The following is a 23,736-nucleotide window of genomic DNA, read 5'->3' on the forward strand; positions in this document are numbered from 1 at the left end:
GGGGCCGCGGGGAGTCCTGAGCGGGGCCGCGCGGTCGGGACTTCAGGTGCTGAGCGCGGCGGGACGCGCGGTGTCCGGGGCGGGGGCGGAGAGGGCGGTGGAGGGGGCGGGGCGGCGCCTGGACCCGGCTGTGCGGGACACGCGGTGTCGGTGGGGGGGCAGAGTGGGCCGCGCGGCTCGGGGTCTGACGTGGGGCAGTGCGGGGTGCTGCTCGGGGTCCGACGTGCGGCTGCGAAGGGCGGAGGGTAGGGCGGGGGCGGGACGGGTGGGCGCGCGGCGAGGCTGCGGGGCAGGGCAGGGGAGCGCGGGGCGGCGGGCGCGCGGGGGCGGCGGGCGCGGCGCCGCCCCTCCGGGCCGGGGCCGCCCGCTGATCATGTGGTGCTGCGGGAGGAAGTGCCGCTTGTTTTCTTTCCTGCGGGCGCCGGGCTCCGGGCGGGGCGCGCGGCTCCGAGACCCCCCGGGGGCGGCGCGGGCCGCGAGCGCAGATGAGGCGCCCCCGGCCCCGCCGCGGTGTCCCGGGTCCGATGGCGGCTCCGCCGTGGGACCCGCTCCGCAACGACTCGCTGCCGCCCACGCTGACCCCGGCCGTGCCGCCCTACGTGAAGCTCGGCCTCACCGTCGTCTACACCGCGTTCTACTCGCTGCTCTTCGTGTTCATCTACGCGCAGCTCTGGCTGGTGCTGCGCTACGGCCACAAGCGGCTGAGCTACCAGAGCGTCTTCCTCTTCCTCTGCCTCCTCTGGGCCTCCCTGCGGACTGTCCTCTTCTCCTTCTACTTCAGGGACTTTGTGGCGGCCAACGCGCTCGGCCCCTTCGTTTTCTGGCTGCTCTACTGCTTCCCCGTGTGCCTGCAGTTCTTCACGCTCACGCTCATGAACCTCTACTTCACGCAGGTGAGCGGGTCGCGCGGCGGGGGGCCCTGGGGAGCGCTCACCTGACAGGGAGGGCGCTCACCTGGGGGGGCGGGCGCTCACCTGACGGGGAGGGCGCTCACCGGGCGGGATGCTCACCTGGCGGGGCGGGCGCTCACCTGTGGGGAGGACGCTCACCTGGGGGGGAGGGCGCTCACCGGGCGGGATGCTCACCTGGCGGGGAGGGCGCTCACCTGGGAGAGCGCCCCCGCCCCGCGCGCTGAGCCAGCTGCAGGGCCTATGGCTGCCGGGGGCGGTCGCGGAGCCCAGAGGGTGGGCGGAAGGCACTGGCTCTGGGGTCTCCTGAGCCCTGTCCTACCTGCAGGCTGTTCTCCCCCGACCCGCCCATTTCCAAATGAGGCGACAGAGAGAGAGAAAGTGAGGGCCTGCCCCGGTAGCCACCGGTGGGTTTTGGGCCCGTCATGTCCGTGCACAGGGGCCGCTTCCCGCCACATTAGAACGCGGCCTGCCCGGAGCTGTGCCCACCAGGGAGGCTCTACCTCTAGTCCGGTCATCCCAGAGCACCTGACCTGAGCCTGGAAAGGTCATGTGCACGCTGGCCTCCAGATTGGGGTCAGAGCTGATATTTTTGAGTAACGGCAGGACGGGACTGCCCCATTTGGAGTGAGATGTTTTTGATCTCCAGCTTCGAGCCCTGCTGAATGAACTAGAGCTTGGGACTTCATTTCTCAGGGCTGCTGAACAGTCTGGGGGTGACACCCAGCTCCCCAGCTGCTTCCAGGGGAGGTCAAGGCTTGCTGTCTGAGCTGGATGGAGAGGCCCCAAGAAAAAACCATAAAGTTTACCAGGGCTCTTTTATGGACACAGAGGAGCTAGTTTATGAGGCCTATTTTTAATAAGCTAATGGGAGAACATGTGAATTGACTGGGCTGCTGTGACTTAAGGAAAGGACGGTGATTGTAAAGTGCTTTGTAAATACCATGTCAGGTATTGCAAAAAGGTTTAATTACACAATGCCCTCATCATCATCTTTGATTCTCATTAGCTTTCCAAGCCCTGAAATGTCCATTTTCACAAGGACTCTGCAGGTGTCATCTGGTGAGGGTAATTGAAGAGCTCTCTCACCAACAGACGCAGGCAGGCATTCTCCTTTTTTAACAGTGTCCCTGTTCTCTAAAGAAAACGTCTTTCAAAAAAAGAAAGGCAAGAAAAAGTAGAGAAGGATTGCTGTACTGTGGGAGCCCCAGAGACAATTGGCAGGAAACAGGTCTGGCTCCAGAATAGCTGGGTACTAGTTAGTAGCCATGATAGTCTTATAGAACAGCTCTGCACTCACAGCCTTCTGATAAGTCTGGTGTAGCCACATATTTTTCCAGTGCACGAGTCATAGGTATTACCCGTCCAAAAATTACCTTGGAGACCAAAAGCTGGTTACTCAGGCAGTCCTCAGCTCTACTGCTGACACTTTAGCTTTTTAATTGGATCCAAAGGGGTAGTTCCAGCAAGATACAAAGGTCAGGTAGGCTAACATTACTTTAAGAACTGTGACTGTGATCGTGTTTTGTATTTAGGTATATGTGTTCCTTTCTAAGAGGAAAAAAAAAAAAAAAAGGAAAACGCAGGCCAGGGCCATGGCTCTGTGCTAATCACATGCAAATTCTGCACTAGCTGGCTTAGGGGCAGGGCCGCACATTTTCTGCACCCTCTGCTGGTTGGCAAGTAAATGCTGAGCGAGGAAAAGAGTGGCCAGGCAGACAGAGCCACTCCAGCCAAGAGGCCTCAAGCCCTGGCCCGGGCTTCTTTGTATCTTCCACCTCTTGTTGCTTTTCATATCTCCGGGGTGGCTGGCAGGAAAAGGAGGTACCTAAGTGCTGGTCTTTGAGGCTCTGTAGAGCAAAGCCATCCTCTGGCTTCCTGACAAATACTCGGATATTTCTGGGGAGCTAGAAAGGGGGTCACCCTTCCTTTGACTCTCAGCTCTGACGTCTCTTCCTACCTCTCCTTCCTGCGTGCCTTCTCTTCGACAAGGTTCTCAACCACTGGAATAGCCCAGGGAGCTTTTAAGAATTACCGCTTCCCTGGGGCCCATCTCAGAACAAGTCCATCAGATCTGGGAGGGAGGGGGTGAGCAGCAGATAATGGAAAAGCCCAACTGGGTGCCAGGCTCCGTTCGAACTGGTTTGGCCTCTTCGCAAGGGCCCTCTGATGGTAGTGATGAGATGGTCCCCGTGTTGTGGATGGTCAGGTTCAGTGGCTCGCTCAAGGTTACCTGGTCGGGGCATGGAAGCGCTGGGAGGTCCCCCACATCTCTGGCATCTGAGTAATGGCCCATGCTTTGTGGTATAGTGTTAGAGGGGAAACATACTCTACCGTAGTTGCAGCCCCTGTTTGCTGGGAGCCAAACCCCTGGCTAGGGGGTATGAACCTTATACCCCACCCAGTTAAGTGATAACTCAGGGGACCTAGGTGGTGTATATTTAAGCTGTGGGAGGCTTCCGTGGGACCCGAGCCCTCAGGAGTCGGGTTTTTGGCAGCTGGGGAGGTCGGTGGGAAGAATGAGAGGGCTGTGGCAGAGGGGCACCATGGCAGAAGTTTGGGGAAGAGCTAGAAGGTGCTCTTGGAGCTGGAAGGAGTCTCATCTGTCATTGTCCTGTGCTCTGTGCCTGGCCCAGCGCCTGGGGCTGGCTTAGGCGTCTGTGTGGAGCCTCCCTGATAACTGGGGAGAAGGTGTTACCATCTTCCCTCTGCGGGGCGGGGTGGTCAGGAGCTGGCCCATCGTGCCCCGCAGCGTCCGTGGCACCTCCTCTTGCCCTGGCTGCTGGAGGGCCATGGTCCCTTCTGTCCAGGGCTCGAAGTGCAGGGGAAGGGTGTGTCCTGAGTGCTTAGCCTCGCCCCCCATCTTTGGAATCTGGCTCTTCTGGGGCTGGCCCGAGGAGGTGCAGGGTGGTTTTACGGGACGCTCTGCCTGTTCACTGCTGGCTTTGATCCACCTTGGGCTCTGGGGGTGACCCTGTCATGGGGCTGCGGCCACATGGCAGACTCTGTCTTATCCTGGCTCCCTCTGCCTGTCCACCTTCCACCCAGTCCCTTCTGCAGGTGTGGCCACACAGGTCAGGGGCTAGTGCCCACCCTTGGTCTCCTCCCAGGTTCCCATCTGCCCTCTATCCTTCTCTGCCACCTACAGAAATCCCAGGTGGAGGTAGATACCCCCCCACCCCGCCCCGCCAAAGTCCTGGTGCCCTTAGACCTCCACGGCACAGGTGGGCCTCTGCTGGGACTCTCCAGAATCCGCTTGTTGTCATGTCTACACCCCTTGGGTCTGAGCCTTCCCATCTCAGCACATCACTGTCCATGGAGTGAGGTGATGAGGTTCCTGCTTCCTAACCCCCCTGAGCAGTTCCTCTGGGGTTTTCTCCTCAGTCACCCGGGATGAGGGTTGCATCTCCTAGCATGAGCACTGCTCTCCTGCTGGGGCTGATGACTCCTTTCTCCGCTCTCCAGCTCCTGTGACAGGCTGGAACGTGGGGAGGAGGCTGGTGGTAGGACTGGTTCTGCTGACTCTTAGCAGGCCCTGTGTGAGGTGTGTGACTGGCCCCAAACGTCTGGGGCTGTCTTTGGAACATGGGGTGTTGGGTACCTGTCGTATCTGGCTCTGGTCCCCCAGTACCAGTCCTGGAGACAGCCAAACTCCCACTTAGATCTTTTCTTCTTCTTCTTCTTCTTTTTTTAATAAGATTTTATTTGTCAGAGAGACAGAGCATGCATACAAGCAGGGGGAGCCGCAGGCAGAGGGACAGGGAGAAGCAGGCTCCCTGCTGAGCAAGGCACCCACCACGCAGAACGGGATCAGAGGACCCTGGATCATGACCTGAGCTGAAGGCAGAGGCTTCACCGACTGAGTTGCCCAGGCATCCCTCCCACTCAGCTCTTTGCTGCACCAGGAAGTGGTGGGGCGGAGGCTTGAACGGAGGTACGTCCTCCGGAGCCTGCTCTTCTGGCACCATTTGCCTCAGTCGGAGGTTTGGAGCAGAACAGGACCCCGAGAGTGCACGGGAGTCTCTTCGCTTGGGCTGTTGGGGTGCCCTCCACACCAGGCTGTGGGGTTGAGGCCCAGTAGAGAGGCTACCAGCTTCTGCGCCCAGGCAGCCCCTGGGCCAGCAGGTCTGTCTATAGAGCTCCTGGTGTGGCCATGGGCTCAGCCGTCCCTTCCAGCCGTTTTCCCTTGGAATCACAGGTCTGGACCTCAGACTCTTAGGGACCCGAGTTTGGTGGAGTGGAATGGGCTCAAGGTCCCACTGGTTCCGCTCTGTCTTGAGCCCAGTGACAAATTCCTGCCACGACTGAAGGGTATTTTGAGGAAGGAAAAGGAGAAATGAACTCTGGGGATGGGGCGACATGGGCTGTGGTTAATGGATGCTGACGCAGAAGTCGGCATGACAGTGTGTCTCGAGGGCGGCTGGGAAGCTGCTACAGGGCCGTTGGGGGTGGGGAACTGTGGCTCATGGGGGGTGTTGGAGCATATCATGGGAGTCTGGGGTCCCGGTGTGCCGGCAAAGGCCTATAAATGAGGGGGTAGCACTGCACATGGAAGGAGGGGGTACCGTGTGGGCAGGACCGAGTTCGATTTCCGGCTTCACCCCTAGTGTAGCTCCCGTGGCTGGTTACTGACATTCCTCATCAGGAAAGCAGCGACCCCGGGGGTGCATCTCCCTGGTGGGAGCTGCTTTAAGGAGAGCCTGTCTGTGTTGTACCCTCTGCACCTCAGTTAAGTGCCCTTTCTGCATCTAACAAGAGTGATTCTGGCTCTAGCCCAGATACCAAACCACGGTCTTGAAGGTCTGACCCCCGGGGCCGGCTCTGCCTTTTATCCCCCCACCGTGTCATCCAAATGACTTGTGGTGCCATGCTGCAACATTTCTGTTTATAAAGTGGCAGGGAAACTTGACTCTCCCTTAGCGGGAGCGTGGAAGAGAACAGCTCACTGCTGCAGCTCCTGGAGCCGAGAGCTGGGGGAGGGGGTCCGGCAGCCCAGCCCTTCCTCTTCCAGATGAACCGACCGAGGCCTGGAGGCTTCTAGGAACTTGTCCAAGGTCACCAGCCTGGGATGAAGAGTGGGGTAGAGGCCCGGCACCCGTGAGCCTGTGTTTGCTGCACATACCACCCCAACTCAAAATGCACTCCGTCCCCATCTTTGGTGATAGGGAACCAGGAGGCAGTCAAAATCTAATCAGGGACCATCTCTCCCTCCCCAACCAGGAAAAGGGGATGTTGATCTTAGGAATAAGTGAGTCTTGCTGGGGTTCTGGGCAGTCCACTTAATCAAGAAATGTTTACCATGGGGCACCTGGGTGGCTCCTTTGGTTACCTTTGGCTCAGGTCATGATCCTGGAGTTCTAGGATCAAGTCCCGCATCAGGATCCCTGCTCAGCAGGGATCTGCTTCTCCCTCCAGTGCTCTCCCCTCTCATGCTCTCTCTCTCACTCTCTCTCAAATAAATAAAATCTTAAAAAAAAAAGTTTTACCAAATACTATTGTGTGCCGAGTCGAAATCCTGGAGGTGTGAGGAGGGACGCTTCTAGGCCTGTACGTGATTATGAAGAAGTAAGAAGCTTAGGAGCACACAGACAGGCCTTTGACAGTCCGCAAGTACCTTATTTCAAAGCTGGGACCAAAGTCACACCAGGGCAGGGACTATGCTGACCTCACCTCTGTATGCCACACCCATGACCTCTTGTTCCCAGACACTGGCCTCTTGTGGTCACTCAGTGGCTTATGTGTATGTACCTGTGTGTGTACCTGTGTATGCTTATGGGCATTCCTCTCTGTGTGTACCTGTGTGTGTGCTTGTGTGTGAGCCTCTGTGTGCATGCCTATGTGTGCGCTTGTGTGTGTGTGTACCTGTGTGTGTGTGCCTCTGCAAGAGCAGGCACACATGGAACCTAAGAGAAGTTTCCTTATTTGCATTCAGTTGACCATCCACCACCAGCCCCTCCTAGGAAGTAGCTTCCGAGCCTCACTTGTAAAAATTTCCCTAAGAAGGGGCCTTCTGATTCTACAGCCCAGTTGCCCAAGATCTCTCACTGGAGCGCAAGCTTTTAATTCTCTCTGCTCCGGTTATCACTGTTTCAGCGCTGGCCTAAGCTGAGCCACGTTTCGTGAATGCCCTCAGCACTCTTGGGAGACGTCAGACTCCGCCGACCCCAAGTCCTGTTTCCCTGACTCTGAGGCCTTGATTTCCCAACAGCAGAAGCAGAGCCGAGCCTCCTAGCTGTGTTCTTGTGTGCTGAGCATGGACCTGCAGCTCCTGTCTCCACCAGGAGCCTTGGTCTGGGTCCCACACACCCTGCCACCTACGAGGTTTTGTGGCATCTTTTTGTGCCCCTGTCTTTCCCCGGGTCAGACAAGCAGGACCTAGTGGGGTGGGGGATGCCCACGGCTGAGTCCAACAGCATGTGCCCTCCCCAACCAGGGACAGTCGCGTGTCCCTCATCTCGGCCCCCGAAGGCCTCCAGCGCCGGGGAGGACAGTGTGCCGGAGGTGACGCCATCAGGGCGGTGAGGGGCAGCCTGCCTGGAGAAGGCCGTTGGCAGAGTGGAAATCTGCTCGTCCGGCGACATCACTCGGAGACTCAGGTGTTTGAGAACAGCAGATCACGTGATCTGGAGAGCGGCATCGGTCAGTCGGTTCCTGTTGTCCTTGTAGCTCTAGCGAGGGGAGGAGCCTCTTCCTGGTTTGTGGGTCCGTCTCAGGCCTGACATTTGGGCAGGTCAAGTTTTCTCGGGACAAATATTCTCAGCCAGTGGTCGTGATGATGCCTGCTGCACTGGCACTCAGGGAGCCTGCAGAGCCTTGTAAATACTTTTTATTTATCCCTGGGCTGAGGTTAAGAGTCTGTTCAGCAATGAGGATAGATGAAGTCCGAATGGTTTTTCTCCACAAGTGGGTTGATTTCCTCAAATTTGTGTGCGGAGGGCCTCGAGAAAGGAAGGAATGCAGGGTGCCTGCGTCCGTATCTTAGGCCTTCTGAGCCCCGTGTGATCTCTGTTGTGTGTTCTCTGTGTGTGTGCGTGTGTGTGTATTTATCTTTCAAAAGATAAAAACTGCTCTTAGCTCACAGGCCATACAGAAACAGGTTGTGAGCTGGATTTGGTCCTTAGCCTAAGATTAGAACAGACCCAGCGTTTATCACCAAGCTCCCACCCCATCTTTATCCTGTTGTTTTTGCTGGGACAAGTTGGAAACGGGTTTGGGTTCTCATCTCCTGCTTAGAGAGTGCCGTTCCAGAGGCAGTAAGTTGGAATTTCTTCCCCGAAGGGCCACTGACTATGGGGAAGGACAGACATGATGTCACAAGACATCAAGCCGGTGCAGGGCCCTTGTCTGTGTCTCCCCAGCCCCTGGCTGCCAGGAGACAGGTTCCCTTCTGTGGCCGGCATGTGACATCATCAGCTCTCTACCCCTTTCATGGCAGACACTTGTTAAGCATGATCTGCAGGGCAGAAATCCCCACACACTATGGGATACACTCCCTAGGCTGCCCCCTACCTCCTGCTGCCCTTTCGGGGGTTTCCAGACCAAAGAGCTGTGGGGGACTGCATTGCCCATCAGGCCTTGTGGGTGACCGGTGGCAGACGCAGCAGGGAGAGAAGCGCACAGAATGTCAGCACCACTGCTCATTGCGGGCTGAGCCCCCCCGTCAGGGCTGCACTCCTGCCCCAGGGGACGGTGCACACATCTGTCCATGCACAGTTGTCACACGGTGGCCCCAGTTTCCACTGCAACCTGGAGACTCCTCCGCTCAGTCAACGAGCATGTTTTTAAAATCAAGGTGGAATTCACACAACATAAAAGGAACCATTGTGTTTGTATAGTTTGGTGGCATTTAAGCCCCTCCTGCTCTGCAGCTGTCACTTCTGCTCACTTCTGAAACGGTTCCATCTCCCCAAACCCTTCCCCTCACGCCAGCTCCGGGCAGCCACAAGTGTGCTTTCTGTCTCCGTGCAGTGACCTGTTCAGGATGTTTCCCACCAAAGGCATCCCCCCGTCAGTGGCCTTCTGGGCCCGGCGTCTCTCGCCTAGCGTGAGGTTTTCAAGGGTCACCCATGTCGTGGCAGTTGTCATGACATTGCTTCTTGAGGCTGGAGGCTGTTCCGTAGGTGTCTGCCCCTGTTGGCCACCCTTTCCCCCACTGACGGACGTGGAGGTGGGCTGTCGTGTGTTTCTGGGAGCCTGTGACTCTCTGGATGCTATGTAGATAGGACTGGGAACAAACATGGCTCCTGCCTCGATGGAGGTGAGTGTTGAGTGGGAAAACAGACCACGTGACGAACATCGCTTGTGCTACTGGCCAGCATTACTTGGGGGACAGTCCTTACAGTGGTGACACAAAGTGGGATGTTTCCAGCAGAAGGTTGGGGACTTAGGTCCCTCCTTCATCTCTACGATTCTCACTGTAGGGTGCTTGTTGCATGTTTTTAAAAGAACCAGTGAATCTGTCACTATTTAAATGTAAGGCAAATCAATTTGCTCTGGTTTGTTCCCAGAGGCAGCTTCCTGGGGTTCAGAGCACTGGACGGAGAGGAGTTGCCTGGGGGACGTCTGCTTGGCTCCCATTCCTGCCCTTGGGGCCCTTCTGAGCAGATACAGTCCCTCCTCCCGGGATAGCCCTTCACAGATATGGTGGCAGAGGTCTCCTCCCAGGTCTTGTCCTCGTGGGCTGTGCCATTCTCAGTTCCTTTCTTTGTTTCTGATGGGATGTGGGTTGTCCCTCACCATCCTGGTCCCTGCCGGCCCCACCCAGTGGCCCACGGTGAGCCGGGGCAGCTCCGGGAGCAGAAGGAGGCCTCAGTCCCCGTGTCCCACCATGTTGCTTCCTCTCTGGGATGTCCCGAGGGTCCGTCCTGTCAGGGGTGGATATGAGGAGCACCGTCTGCGCTGTCTTGGGCTCCCCAGGCTGCTGTAACCAAACACCATGGGGGTTTTGCAGCAAATTATTCTCTTAGTTCTAGAGCTGGGAGTCTGCAGTCAGGGTGTCACCATGGTTGGGCTCTGGTGAGAGCCCTTCCAGGTTGCAGATGGCAGCTTCTCCTTGGGTCCTCATGTGGTGGAGAGCAGAGAGAGCACTGTATGCCCCTCATGAGGGCTTCACCCTCCTGACCTAACTGCCTCCCAGAGGCCTCGCCTGCTGACCGAGTGGTGGGACTCCACGTGATGTGGGGGGACACCCGTGGGCGGCCCACAGCCAGCCCTGCACTGCTCCCAGCCAGGGCAAGAGTTCCCGGGGAATGTCAGAATTCTGACATAACTTCTGAGGCAGAGTTATTTTGGGGAGGGAAAGACGCCCGCGGCATCTTCCCTGCTATCTTACATTGTCGTTCTAGGGGATTCGGTGCAAGGATTGTGGCCGCGGTAAGATGTGGGCCCCTGTGGTCACATGGGGCCTTTCTTCCTGGAGCCGTTGGGCCTAGCTGGCCGCTGACCCGCCAGCTAAGCTTCCCGAGCCGGAAGAGGTCTCCTCCCTGCTACGAACGTGCGTGTTATGCACGTCTGGAACAGTCGCAGGCAGGGCCTCCACCGGCAGATCGTGACCTGGGGTGGCGGTTGCCGTAGGAGCGGTTTGGAAACGTAGTGATGATCGTGGCACCTTGTGTGGTCAAGGTCCTTTCCGTTCACGAGGCTGAAGAGAGAGGATCCCGCCCGGGAGGCCAGTCTGCACGGTCAGTCTCCATCTGTCCCAGCGAGATGGCGGGTCTTCTCCCTGTGGCCTCTGCCCTGCGGAGTTGGTGGGCCTGGGGTGGGACTGGGCTTCTGTGGCCCAGGCTGTTGTGGGGGCTGCTGGGCCCGGCTCCTTCCTCCCCCTGACAGGTGGGGCCCACGCCCTGAGAAACGGGCTGCAGCAGCCCGGGTGGTGCTTCCCAGGCCCCAGGCTGCCCTCCGGCAGGGCCCTTTATGTCCTAGAGTTTTAAAGGTAGAAGGCACCTGAACAAGTTTTGGGACAAACCCTTTTGTCTCACGGAGGAACACCAAGGCCCAGAAAGGCAAAGAGAAGTCATCAGGGCTGAACCAAGCAGGTTGTCGGTTGTCTGGCTAGCCACATCCCTGAGGCTGCTCGGGTGCCTGCCAGCGAGGGCAAGCAGGGACTGAGGGCCAGGCTCGGTGTGCTGCTGGCGGACTGCGAGGGGCGCTCTCCGGGCTTCCACTGCCCCTCCTGGGCTGCCTGCCGGCCTAGAGCCTAATGGGCGGTCTGGCTGGTGTGGGCACTGTCTGATGGAACCCAGTTCTGTTGACGAGGACAGGGAGGCTGTCCTGAGCCACTGGGGGCACGGAGGTGGGAGCCGAACTTGCCGAACGGGTAGAAACTGGAGACAGGAGAGGATGGGAGGAAGCAAGTGAAGGTGCTGCTTTCCTGTGAGACCTTTCCCTCTGCTCCCCGAGAGAGCACTGAGGGTCGGGGCACTCCAGGCGCGAGGCCAGTCCTGCTCCTTGCCCCGCTGTGCGGCATTTCGGGTGTCGGGTCAGCCTGACGGGACAGGACAGCAGAGCGGTCAGGAGGGCGGGACACAGCTAGCACCACTTGCTGGCGAGTTCAGAGGCAAGGCAGGGTCCACGGTCCTTCCTGAGGGCACATGCAAAAGCAGCTCACTTCATTGCTGGGGACTCTGTCTGTGTTCTTCGGGGCAGCATGAGGCCGGGAAGTGAGCCGGACTTGCTCCTCTGGCTGTGAGCTGGCCAAGTTCAAAGGCAGGAGTTGAAATGGTGACGACCTGACCCTGGAGCCCCGTCACCTCCCTGGAGGCCCCTCACATGGGGCCCGCTCAGGACCCAGACAGAGCCCACCTGTCTTCAGGCTTCAGGCTATCGAACCACAGAATTCTATGGCCTTTTTCCTCCATGGATTTCCATGGCTTTAAATGCATGGTCCGTCTCTGCGTCCATGAAGACACCAGGCTCGCCCTCACTTTCATAGAGAGCTGACCTGATGGCCAGCCCCCTAGAGCTTATGCACGTCCTCGGATTCCTGCAGAAGGGGAGAAGTGCCCCCTTCAGGTCTCAGAGACTGTTGTTGTCCTGTAACCCTGCTCTGGTGAGTGAGGGTGCTCAGCACAGAGAAGTTCAGAGGGAGGCAGCTGACCGCCGACTGTCACCTGGGCAGACCAGCGTCTCAAGCTTGCATAATATCCCCGATGTATCAGGAAGTGGGCAGCATGGAGGGTCCATAAGCGCGAACAGCGAATGTGTCTTGGTTCCTAACCTTTCAGAGTGTGAAAGTTCCTTTTATGGTCAAGAAGGGTTCTGTGGTCACGGTTTAGTAGTTGTGCATTTAGAGTCATGGTTTGAGAACATGTACAAGGACTAGTAACAGCAGAAGGGCTAGCAAACACCTAAACACGGAGTGTCTGCGAGGTGACCGGCATTTGTCTAAGTGCTGGATGTGTGTTAGTTCACCTAATCCTCTCAGAAACCTGCGAGGTGGGTACTTTCATTTGACAGATGGGGTACTTGAGGCACAGAGACGTTACATAACTTTTCCAAAGTCACACAGCTGCCAACTGTTGGAGCCAGGATTCAGGTCCGGGTGAGCCAGCTCAAGTCCACACTCTTAACCATCTTTACGTGTCTCTGTGCCAGAGAAGGACACACAGCTGCGGCCTGTGGACAGGGGGACACTGGGCCTCAGTGAGAATGTGTATTCCAACGTTCAGACGTTGTGAACCTGTCAGGATGGGCAAACAAACAAGTTGCAGAAGGGTGTGGAGAGTGTTGATGTTGTTCAGATGAAGTGAAAAACCACCCAGGATGGTACTCTGTATTTTTTATATGTAGTATATTGATATACTGTGAGTTATTTGTGAATGCATGCACTCATAGTAGAAGTGTAAGCCTTCCTGGGCAGGGTAAGGCTAGATTCGGAAAGTGATTACCTCTGCAGAGGAGGGAGGGATTAGAACTGGGGAGAGAGATGTCTGGGGCATCAGTGATATCTTTTTTATTTATTAAAAATAAAACTGAGCTGGAGCAAAGATGATTGTGTTGCAGGTTGAACTGTGCAATGGGTACATGAGTGTGAGCTAAATCGTTTCTTTTTTTTTGTGAAAATTTTTTTTAATTTGTCAGAGAGAGAGAGCACAAGCAGGGGAAGCGGTAGGCAGAGGGAGAAGCAGACTCCCCGCGGAGCAGGGAGCCCGGTACGAGACTCCATCCTGGGACCCCAGGATCATGACCTGAACTGAAGGCAGACGCTTCACCGACTGAGCCCCCCAGGAGTCCCTGAGTTAGGTAGTTTCTTTGGGTATATGTGACATACTTTATAATGAAGCTTAAACCTACCATAAATTTGTAACATTTTCCTGTTTTTCTTTTTTAAAAATTTTATTTATTTGATAGAGAGAGAGACATTGAGAGACGGAACACAAGCATGAGGAGTGGGAGAGGGGGAAGCAGGCTTCTGACGGAGCAGGGAGCCTGATGCGGGGCTTGATCCCAGGATCCTGACCTGAGCTGAAGGCAGATGCTTAAGGACTGAGCCACCAGGTGGCCCAAAATTGTAACATTTTCAAGTGAATTTGCATATATACATTTAAAGAGAGAGTGTGAAGAGACATACTGGTTTCTTTTGACTTCGGCCTGCTTGGCTGCTGGGAGGGTCTCCCCGGGGCCTCAGCCCGTGGCCGGCCTCTGGCACAGCAGGTCAGGTGTGTGCAGCCTGGAGCCTGCTCGGGCTGGGACAGGTGGGGAGTGTCTGTTTGGCCTGTTCCATTTCCAGGGAGCGGTGGCCCCGAAGGGCAGACGCAGGGACCTGGGTCAGGCAGGGCGGTGTGTGGAGCAGGGCGACTGCGTACAGAGCCTCTGAACCGAGTGCGAGTCTGGAAGCAAGGGCTCCATTCAGCTGCGGACACGGTGGCCTCTGGGGACAGCGGTTACTTTTGTTTAATTTCGCTGAATGCACAAGAGACACTGTCATACCCACAAAGAAGAGCATGGGACATTCTGCCAGAAGCAGCCAACATGACATTGGGAAAAATGATCATGAGGCAGCAAATGCCAGCGTGAGTGAGTGGGAGGAAAAGCAGGCAAGTGGGAGTTCAGAGAGGAGGACAGTTGCTGAGAGGGTTGGGAACTGTGATTTATGAGGGGAGGGGACAAGGTCAGCAGCTGCTCGAGAGACTCTGTGCTTCTGTCCCAGTGAAGACGTCATCCACTGGGCCCTCTGGCATCCTGTGAAAGGTGGTACAAGGGGCCTGGGGTTACCGACGGCCCCCAAGGCAGGCTCGCAGGTGGGCCGGGCTTGCCCGCATTCTGTTGCAGCCTCAGGGGTCTGCCGGGGCTTCCAGCTTCCCCCTCTTGCCTTCCTGGAACCTGGTCTTAAATCAGAACCCAAGGGGCCAGGATGGCTCACGGTGTCATCCGCAGCCCTGGGTGACCTCTCGGGAAGTCACCCAGCTTTCTTCCCGTGGTACAGTTTTGGGCGGGACTTTATACCACAGTGGAAGTGATGCTGAGACCAACGGGCATCTGCGAGGGGAAATGCTGTCTTTCTGAGAGGCAGTGGCAGTTTCTGAGGGAAGTAGCCGCTGCTCCCACCCCGCCCGGCGTTCCAGCCCTCACGGCAGCGACCGCTCTGGAAAACCCCGCTGTTCTCCCTGATCTCCCTGACTCTGTACACACCAGCGGGACAGCAGGGAAAGACCTGGTACCTTTGTTCGCCTTTCTCTTTCCCCAGGAAGCACCTTGGACTGTCCCTTCACGTCAGGGTTCCAGCCAGACCGCACAGTCCCCCAGGGCCACTGGCCATCCCCGCGACCCCTCTTGGGCCCCCTCAGTTTCCCGCCATCCGCCTCCCTCTGGGGCACTGTCAACCTCCCTCTGCTGTCCGGCTTCTCCCTCCCTCAGTCTGACATCGAGAGCCCTTCTCATTGTCTGGGTCTCCCCAAGCTAAAACCATGGTCCCAGCCGCTGTGCGGGGCCTCCCTCTTTCATTTCCCCAGAGCACCCCCCACCTGCAGTGCTCCCCTCTCCCCCGCCGGGCCTGACCCCGCCCAGGCCCCTCCGTCCCTGCTCCGCTGCTCTTTCCCTGCCGCTCCTGTGTGTTTGTGGGGACACAACCCCCCTTCCAGGCAGCGCCCCGTTTCAGGGACGCTGTATTCCCAGCCTTGCGCAGCCTTCCCGCTGCCGATTTTGGAAGATTTTCATCAGTCCCGAAAGAAACGCTGTAGCCTGAGCAGTCACTCCCTGTGTCTCCCTGACCCCCAACCGGACCATTCCTCACTTACCTTCTGTCTTCGATTTGCCTCTGTTTCCCCTTCCTGCTCAGCCCACAGAGGCCCTTTGCATCTCGTCCTCACCTCTGCACCCTGATTGCTGACTGGGTCACCCCCATCCCACCCTCCTGCGTCCTGCTGCCCAGGCCCGATGGGCGTTCCCAGCCTCGGCCGCTGCCTTACGGCCTAGCCCTGTGGCTGTGATGCTGCCCTCCCCAGGGCGCTGAGGTGCCCCTTGCCCGGCAGCCTCCTCTCCTCACACCTCCCTGCCTCATGCCTCCTCGTGCCATATCATGTCTCCTCACACCCTCTCGTGCCCCCTCACACCTGCCATCTCTCACCTCCCCACACTCTCTCCTACCCTCACGTCTCATCACACTTCATCCGCCCCCTCCCACCTCCCACCTCATATCTCCTCATACCCCTTCACACTTCTCATGCCTTCCCATATCCCGTCACACCTCCTCCTGCCTCTGCATACCTCTCCACACTATCTCGTGCCTCCTCACATCTTCCCATACTGCTCACACCTCCAGAAATCCCCTCACACCTTCTCACACCTTCAGAAATCCCATCACACCTCCTCACACCTCCTCACACCTCCTCACCCGTCCTCACCCGTCCTCACCCCTCCGTGCAGCTCCCTGCACCACCTCAGCCTCCTTGCACCTCCCCACACCTTTGCACATCCCCCTCATACCTGTCCACATCTCCCCCCACCTCCTCAGATCACCTCACACCTCTCTGCCCTCCTCCCACCTCTGGTGTGTGTGTGTCTGCTTGTGAGTTTCTTGAGGTCAGAGACCAGCTCTTCCCCATCTTTAGTTCTCGAGTCCAGATTCTGCGCACCACGTTGCCGACCTGGTGTGCGCTCCGTCAGTCTGAACGCGAGAATGGCACGAGTTTTCGTCCGGCCTCAAGAGTTCCTCAGCTTCTCTCACGGTCTCTGTCTTCGTCCTCTCCGATTTTCTGGGTCTGGTTTTGTACCAAACAGGCAGAGCCCGTGCTGTCAGGAGCACCATAAAGTAGGGACGGGTGATTAATCTTCGTCTGCCTCTCCCTCAGGAGCTGCCTCCTCCCAGCCCAGGCCCTGCTGCAGTCAGGGGGAGCCAGTGCAGACCGTAGGAGATGGGCAGTGAGATAAGGGACCCCCCGGCAGGCCAGAGATCAGCACTTAACCAGCGCATTTAGCTCTAGTTCTGGGCACGGATCAACATTCAGTGACGTCTCTTGAAGCACAGATTGGGGTGGGGGTGAGTAGGAGAGTTTGGATTTATGTTCCTGGAGACTCGATCCGGATATTTATACACCTTAAGTAACGGAGGTGGACACCGTGTTGTAAAAATGTGCATATGTGTGATTTGTACGTGTGTGGGGGCGTGTGTGCATGTGTGTATACATACATTGCAGTTCAAAAATGCCAGGAATTTAAGTGCAACTTGAAGGACCTTAACATTAAGAATTAACTTAAAGAATAAAGGAGGATTTTCTCAGCTCGAGTACACCCAGCTACATTAAGACCTAGCTGTGTCACGGATGATCGGCCGTGGATTGAGTTTTACAAATCCTGGTCAGGCTTGTCTTTTGATGTGGTTGCCACTTCGGCTGTTAGTTTCGAGAGCATCAGATGATTTACTGAAGATCAGGTTGTTTCTTTCCCTGGCGACGACTTTCCCTCTCCAGGCAGGGACGAGTTTGAGCTCTGTGGGTGAGGCTCTGGGGCCCCTCAGGGTGGAACGCCTCACCCACGGGCCCCTCGAGCTCTGGGGGCTGCATGGCTGGTGGCCCTGCGTAAGTGGGGGGGGGGGTCTGAGTATTGTTTTAAAGTTACCCTTCTTGTTTATTGTGTTTTAATCACCGTGACTTTTACTAAGGCTGTGGTGAACAGTGGCATGGGCAGTGTCTGTCCATGCTTGGTGGCTAGGGCAGTGTTTCCCAAACTCTGTTCCTCGGAACACTCAGAAGACTGTAAGTGGCCAAGTAAGTTCGGAAAACTGCCGCGTGCTACATGTTTTCTCGATGATTTGCAGCAGTCCTTTAAAGACTGGGAAATTCCTGTGGGAAAACCATGTAGCCTAGCAGTTTCTAAATTTATTTGATCATTTGACGCTTAATTTCCAGGAGCATTTATTAGCTCTCAATCCTGTAGGAACGCCCTGAGAAGCCCTGGCTCAGAGTGAGTGTGTGCAAGGGGAGGTGTTGGGGCAGAGCGCGTGATTGCCGACAAGGCTTACATGCTAGACTGCGTATTTGACCATCACAGCTGGGAACCCCATCCTTCCCTGTGTTCCAGGAAGGGTGTTCCGGGTCCGGGCTGGCCTTGGACGCCGGCCTCCCGCACCCGGCTCTGTGCAGTCCACTCCCAGCAGAACGTGTGTGGATGGGGCTGCGGGGACCGGGGACAGAGGAGGCCGAGGTGCCCCCCACGAGGTGGTGCCCACCCGCTCACTGCCTGAGCTCGGACCAGCAGAGGCTACAGCCTTCTGGTCTGTGTCCCGGCTCGTCACTTTTAGGTCTTTCCATTCTAGCTGTAGGCCTGTTGGAGTCAGGACTATCACAGTTTTCTCTCAGTCCTGCCAGCGCTTTGCTCAGAGCTGAGTTGGTTGTGACCCCCTCATTGTCCCCTGTCTGGGGGATGCTGTCCTGTGGAGTGTGCTTGGGCCGTGCCTGGGAGCACCAGGGTAGGCCTGGCGGGTATGAGTAAACTGAGTCACTCGGGCTGAAGTTACCCACCACCAACCAGGCCCACTAAGTGTGGCACAGTATTAAAAATATTTGCATATTGACAAGGTCAAGCACTTTTTAAAAATATTGTAGTGTCTTCTCTGCGCTTCGATGTCTGTGAATTTTTTTTTTTAAAGATTTTATTTATTTATTTTACAAAGAAAGAGAGAGCACAAGCAGGAGGAGTAGCAGGCAGAGGAGAGGGAGGGGCAGGCTCCCCTCCAAGTCGAGAGCCCAATGTGAGGCTGGATCCCAGGACCCCAGGATCATGACCTGAGCTGAAGGCAGATGCTTAACCAACTTAGCTGCCCAATATCTGTGAATTCTTAGTTAAAAACTACTAACATTTTTAAATAATAAAGAATTATTAAAAGCAAGTTCCCCAAGTACTATTTAAGGAGAATTTTTCCAAAACCATTGTTCTGTGTTGCGTGAAACGGTCATATTTTGTAGCAAATCTTTGGAGTCCCACATTAATCTGTTCCTAAGAGAGGTTGTTTTGTAACATTTCTCCTTACAGGCTACAGAGAAACAACAAAGGTGATGGGACTTGCCTAAAATCCCAGGGGAGATTGTCAGGTGAAGCCGGACTAAGGATTTACCCTTTACAGTAAGGGCAGATATTTGCCCTTGCCCAAGGACAAATATTTGCCACATATTTGTCTAATTACCAGACATTTCAATTTATTTGTAATGTCAACTCCTACTTCCTACTTCCTTCGAAAAACAGTTTGGGACAGATACAGAACTCATGTCAGAAGCAAAATCATTTGTAGGTTCAGAATGCTTACCTATGAAGCTTGGAAAGTGTGGTTTAAGTGGGGGCAGGGGGATGGGTAGATTTGCTTCCTGTAAAGTCTGTGGGAGTATCTGTGTGTCCCGCTCCCCAGATACAGAGTCTGTTCCTGAGAGTCTCCCGTGGCAGCGCGTGACTGGACATCGGAGGGAGGTCTGGCTGGAGGGCTGTGCGTGGACCCCCAGCATCCCCTGATCTCCAGTCTCTGCGCTGTGTCCTGACTCTCCGTGTCATCCGGTTACTGCGATCGCCTCTTTCCACGTGTTGTTGTAAGTGAATGGTTGTGAAGCTACTCAAGAGGTGGTCCTTGGACTAGCTGAGTCAGAATCACCTGGGCTGGGGAATTTAGTGACATGCAGGTTCCTGGGCCCCTTCCCAGACTCCTTCCCAGGTGGGGCTGTGGGATTTGCATCTTTAGCAAGTTCCCCAGGTGATTCCTTTTTTTCCACTTTAATTGAAATATAATTGACACACAGTGTTATAATAGTTTCAGGTGTACAACATAATGATTGGGCAGGTCTGTGCATTACTCTGCGCTCACCATGAGTGTGGTCACCATCTGTCACCGTACCACGTGATTGCAATACTGACTATCTTCCCTGTGCTATACTTTTCATCTCTGTGAGTTATTTATTTTATAACTGAAAGCTTGTACATCTTAAACCCCATCACCTATTTTACCCATCCCCCCACCCACCTCTCCTCTGGCCACCACCAGTTTGCTGCATTTCAGAGTCTGCTTGTTTGTTTTTGTTTTTTTTTCAGATGCCCCATTGATGTGAAATCATACAGTACTTGTCTTTCTCTGACTTATCTCACTTAGCATAATACCCCATAGGTCCATCCACGTTGTTGCAAATGGCAAATCTCATTCTTTTTTAAGACCAAGTAATATTCCATTGTGTATACATACCTTGTCTTCTTTATCCAGTCATCTGTTGGGGGATTCTTAGGTTGCTTCCATATCTTGGCTGTTGGAAATAATGCTGCAGTGAACATAGGGGTGCAGATATCTTTTCAAATGAATGTTTTTGTTGTCTTTGGGTAAATACCCGGTAGTGGAATTACCAGATTATATGATCTTTCTTCTTTAAATGTTTTGAAGGCTCTCCATACTGTTTTCCACAGTGGCTCTTGTGCACATATAAATCAGAATTACCTACTGAGGGTCCTCAGGGCAATGCCTTTTAGAAGGCCCCCAAGGGAAATGGCTTCTCCTGTTGCAGATGTGTTCTGGGAACTGACCCAAACAGTCCCCATGGAGGCTCCCTGTGACCTCTGCGTCAGCACGCTTAGCCACATAATTGGGATCCACCAAAGAATCTCCTGGGGTTACTTCAGATATCCCTCTTGCACACGGATTTCTCACTGAGTCTTCCTTAGGTGGGGGGCAACAATATTTAACTCCTATGTGGCCTCAGAGGTCCCAGAGCTGCCTGTTCGCTCCTCCCTTCCCCAACTCACACTGCCCACCCTGTTCTCCCTTGTCTTTCCCTCCATCCAGCTCAGGCAATGTGTCAGCCCCTTAGCTATTTTTAGGCACTGAGCAAAATGTGGGAGAAGCCCCGAACGCAAAGAGAGCTGAGAAGTGGGAGAGTGTGTGAGGTTGGTGGGGAGGGGTGGGTCCGAGAGGGCCGGTGGGCCAGGCTGAGGCTGGGAGCAGGTCTGGGAACTCGGTGCAGAGGCCTTGCTGGGCAGCAGAGGACGCGGGTCCCGATACGACCCACAGCAGGGGCTTCGCCCTTCTTCCAGGGTTGCCCCTGCCCCATGGATACCAGGGATCTGGGGAGAGCACAGGCATGAGCACATTACCCCATCTCAGTCCCCCAGCCAGCCCCCCAACACCTCTGGGGGCCACCTGCGCTTGCCTCAGAAGCCCCCATGTGCACGTGCTGTGGCCATAGAGGCCACATTGCAGCTGGGGCTGGAGTGGGAACTGCCACCTACCTTCCCTCTCCTCTGCCTCCTCAGAGGCTCTGCCAGGCTGGCCGCTGCACCCTGTGTGGATATATTGGCAATGGGGCAGGACACGAAAGATGTGGAGAGATTCTGACACATGATGTTTTCTCCTGTAAATAATGGTCGTTTGATGCTTCGATAGCCTGGAGACGTTGGAAATGGGCTGCCCAACCTGAGACCTGGGTGGGTGGAGCTTCCGTTCAAACAACACGGATTTGGTGCCAGTGAAAATTCTAAGGAAGGGTGAGGGCGGAACTGTTGATCTTTAGGGGAAGTACAGGTGTGAATCTTATTAAGAGAAGTACTTGGCTATGGTAGACCAGTAATACCTTTATTTCCCCCGCCTTTTTTTTTTAACCCTTTCCATTATTTTTTTTTAAATATTTTATTTATTTGATAGAGATAGCGAGAGAAAGAACACGAGCAGGGTGAACGGGAGGGGGAGACGGAGCCTTCCCACTGAGTGCGGAGCCTGATGTGGGACTCCGTTCCAGGATGCTGAAGGCAGACGCTTAATAAATATCTTTACTTTTGGAATTGTGTGGAGAGCTTGAAAAGTCTTTAGCTTAACAGACACTCTCACAAAGCTGACGTCTCAGTTTCAGAACCGGGGCCCTGGCGGCTCGTGTAAAGGGAAGGAGGACTTGCGAGGGACGGTGCTGGGTTGTCGGTAATGGTATACTGTGTCCCAACTCCGATGTTGTCTGTCATTGCAGGTGATTTTCAAAGCCAAGTCAAAATATTCTCCAGAATTACTCAAATACCGGTAAGTACCCGGGGGGATTTCTATCCTCATTTGGAAAATATATTTTCGACTATTTAGGACTTGGTTAGGCAGCCTGAGGCAGAAATGTAGCTTGTGTCCTTGAGGAGCCAACACCCTGTGCAGGTGTCCTGAACAATGCTGAAACTCCCAGAACCCGATGAAGCAGGTGATGTTTGGGGGATTGGGCAGTCTCTGGCCTGGGCTGCTGTGTACTGTGAGAGCCATAGGAGTTTCGTGGAAAGTCAGTCAGTGCTGGGCTGAAAGGGCAGGCTCGTAACCTGGAAGGGAGTGCCTTAAATTACGTGGCAAGTTTACATGAAGAGTTGGATAGGCTTGTTTTTCCTATAGAGAAGTTTTGTAGGTTTCCCCAAATTTTCAGAGGTCTGTGACTCCAGCACCCCCAAGAGCAGAGAAACCGGTGGCTTAAAGAATGGTCAGACTTGGTCAAAGGGGAAAGGACGCAAGGCATTCAGAAGACATGGGGCAGGTGTGTGGCGTTCTGATGTCCCTGCTCACGTGAGCTCCAATGTCATGAGCAGACATTTCTGGGAAAGCAATTTTGGCCACTTACCTTCTTAAATCAAAATGAATAATTATTTTGTGGCTTTAAAAATATGTAAAAATGTGTGCATATTGTATTTTATTTAAATATGTAATTTTAAATTTATGAACACTTTTTATTTAAAATTCTGGAAGTGTATTTTTCTCAAGATATAATTGACATACAACATTATATTAGTTTCCAGTATCCCACAGGATGATTTGATATTGGCCTATTGCAAAATGACCACTTCAGTAAGCCTAGTTAACCTCTATTACCGAACATGGTTACAAAATTTGTTGTTTCTTATGATGAGAACTTTTAAGATCATGAAAATGTATATTTTGATCTCAATTTTATATCCAAAGAAACTGAAATTCAGAAAGTAATACGACAGTACTGGGACCAAGAGAGAAGTCATGAGACTCAGGGTGCCATGTTTGTTTTTCTCACCTAAACTTGAAGTCTTTGTTCAGTACTTTTTGGGTAGTTTGGTGCATGTTTCTACTAGACTACTCAGCTGGGACTTGACGGTCCACCAAGAAAATATGTTGGTCTGAAGGAGAACCCTTTAAAGGAGCAATTCCAAGTACACAATCCCTTCCCTTCTCTGGTAAGAAAATAGCTGGCCTTTCCTCCACACCCATAATCTAAGCCTCCAGCCTCTTGACTAGAAATATGGATCAACCCAGGGACTGGGGAGCCAAGAATGAGTGAAGACTGGGGAGGAGGAAGAGATTCTGATTGGATCGTGGAGCTGGTCTTATCTTGGAAGTCGTTGGTTGAAGCTGAGGTAGTGTGGTGTCTTCTAGAAGTGGAATATGAAAGCACTGGTCAGAAAGGAAGGCTGGTTCAGAAGTTTTCAGCCTCTGAGCCCTTGGGGGGTGGGGTCCATTGATGTGAGGGGGTGTGTGTGGGGGTGCAATTCTTGATCCTGGAACCGAAGTGCAGACACCAGGATGGGCTGTTTTCAGTGGGAGGGGTTTGCGGAGACGGAGAGAGAACACCAGGAGAAAATCAGCTGGGTGAGATGTTCGGGCTGGAGAAGACGGAAGAGTTTCTTGAAGCCAGGAGGGTGAGAGTCCGGTGGGAGGAGCCTCTTGACTCCTACGTCATAATAAAGAAATGCTCAGAGTTATTCGTGTTTATGCCCATCTTCCATCTTCTCTGTTTGATCCCCCACTTCTTTTTCTTTTTAATATTTTATTTATTTTTTGAGAGAGAGCGAGAGAGGGAACACAGGCACTGGGAGCGGGAGAGGGGGAAGCAGGTTCCCCGCAGAGCAGGAAGCCTGATGCGGAACTCGATCCCAGGACCCTGGGATCGTGACCCGAGTGGAAGGCAGACGCCCAGCGACCGAGCCCCCCAGGCGCCCCAATTCCCCACTTCTCTTAATCCAGATGCTGCTGCACACATTTCAGTCCATGATTTATCCCTCGAGGTGCTTTGGTATGTTGGCTTTTGAACAGGCCGGCTTCCCTGACTGAACCACAGCTCACTTGGAAAGAAGCACAAGCCGTCGCTCTAGAAGTGGTGGCAGCTTCTCCCCTCAGCTGCTCTGGTAGCCGCTCCGAGTCTCTGAAGGTGGTTTATATTCAGCCCCGCCAAGAACCACTTCATTTCCCCTAAGTCCCCTCTCTCCCTGACACACCCGCACACTCAGCTTTGCTGGAGTTGGTGCCCATGTGATTCAGTTTTTCTCTTTCTCGGGCTCTGCTTGTCAGTCTTCGGCTTAGGAGGCGTGAATATCGCGCTGGGGGGTGGCTCAGAACACTTCGATTTTCAGCGTTTTTAACTGTTTTCCCTCCATCTTTGAGTAA

At 54.6% G+C, this 23,736-nt stretch overlaps 1 protein-coding gene across 1 annotated transcript in view; it reads left to right on the top strand.

Annotated features, from left to right (window-relative positions):
- Nucleotides 1-358: 358 nt before the first annotated feature.
- The window catches only part of GPR137B (G protein-coupled receptor 137B), a 48,414-nt gene continuing 25,036 nt past the window's right edge, over nucleotides 359-23,736 (top strand). Inside the window, 3 exon segments of the mRNA XM_047702364.1 lie at nucleotides 359-459; nucleotides 461-893; nucleotides 21,326-21,375. Of these exon segments, the coding sequence (XP_047558320.1) occupies nucleotides 374-459; nucleotides 461-893; nucleotides 21,326-21,375 (569 nt within the window). The 5' untranslated portion in view covers nucleotides 359-373.

The sequence above is a fragment of the Lutra lutra genome, chromosome 14 (genome assembly GCF_902655055.1).
Source record: "Lutra lutra chromosome 14, mLutLut1.2, whole genome shotgun sequence".
NCBI lineage: Eukaryota > Metazoa > Chordata > Mammalia > Carnivora > Mustelidae > Lutra > Lutra lutra.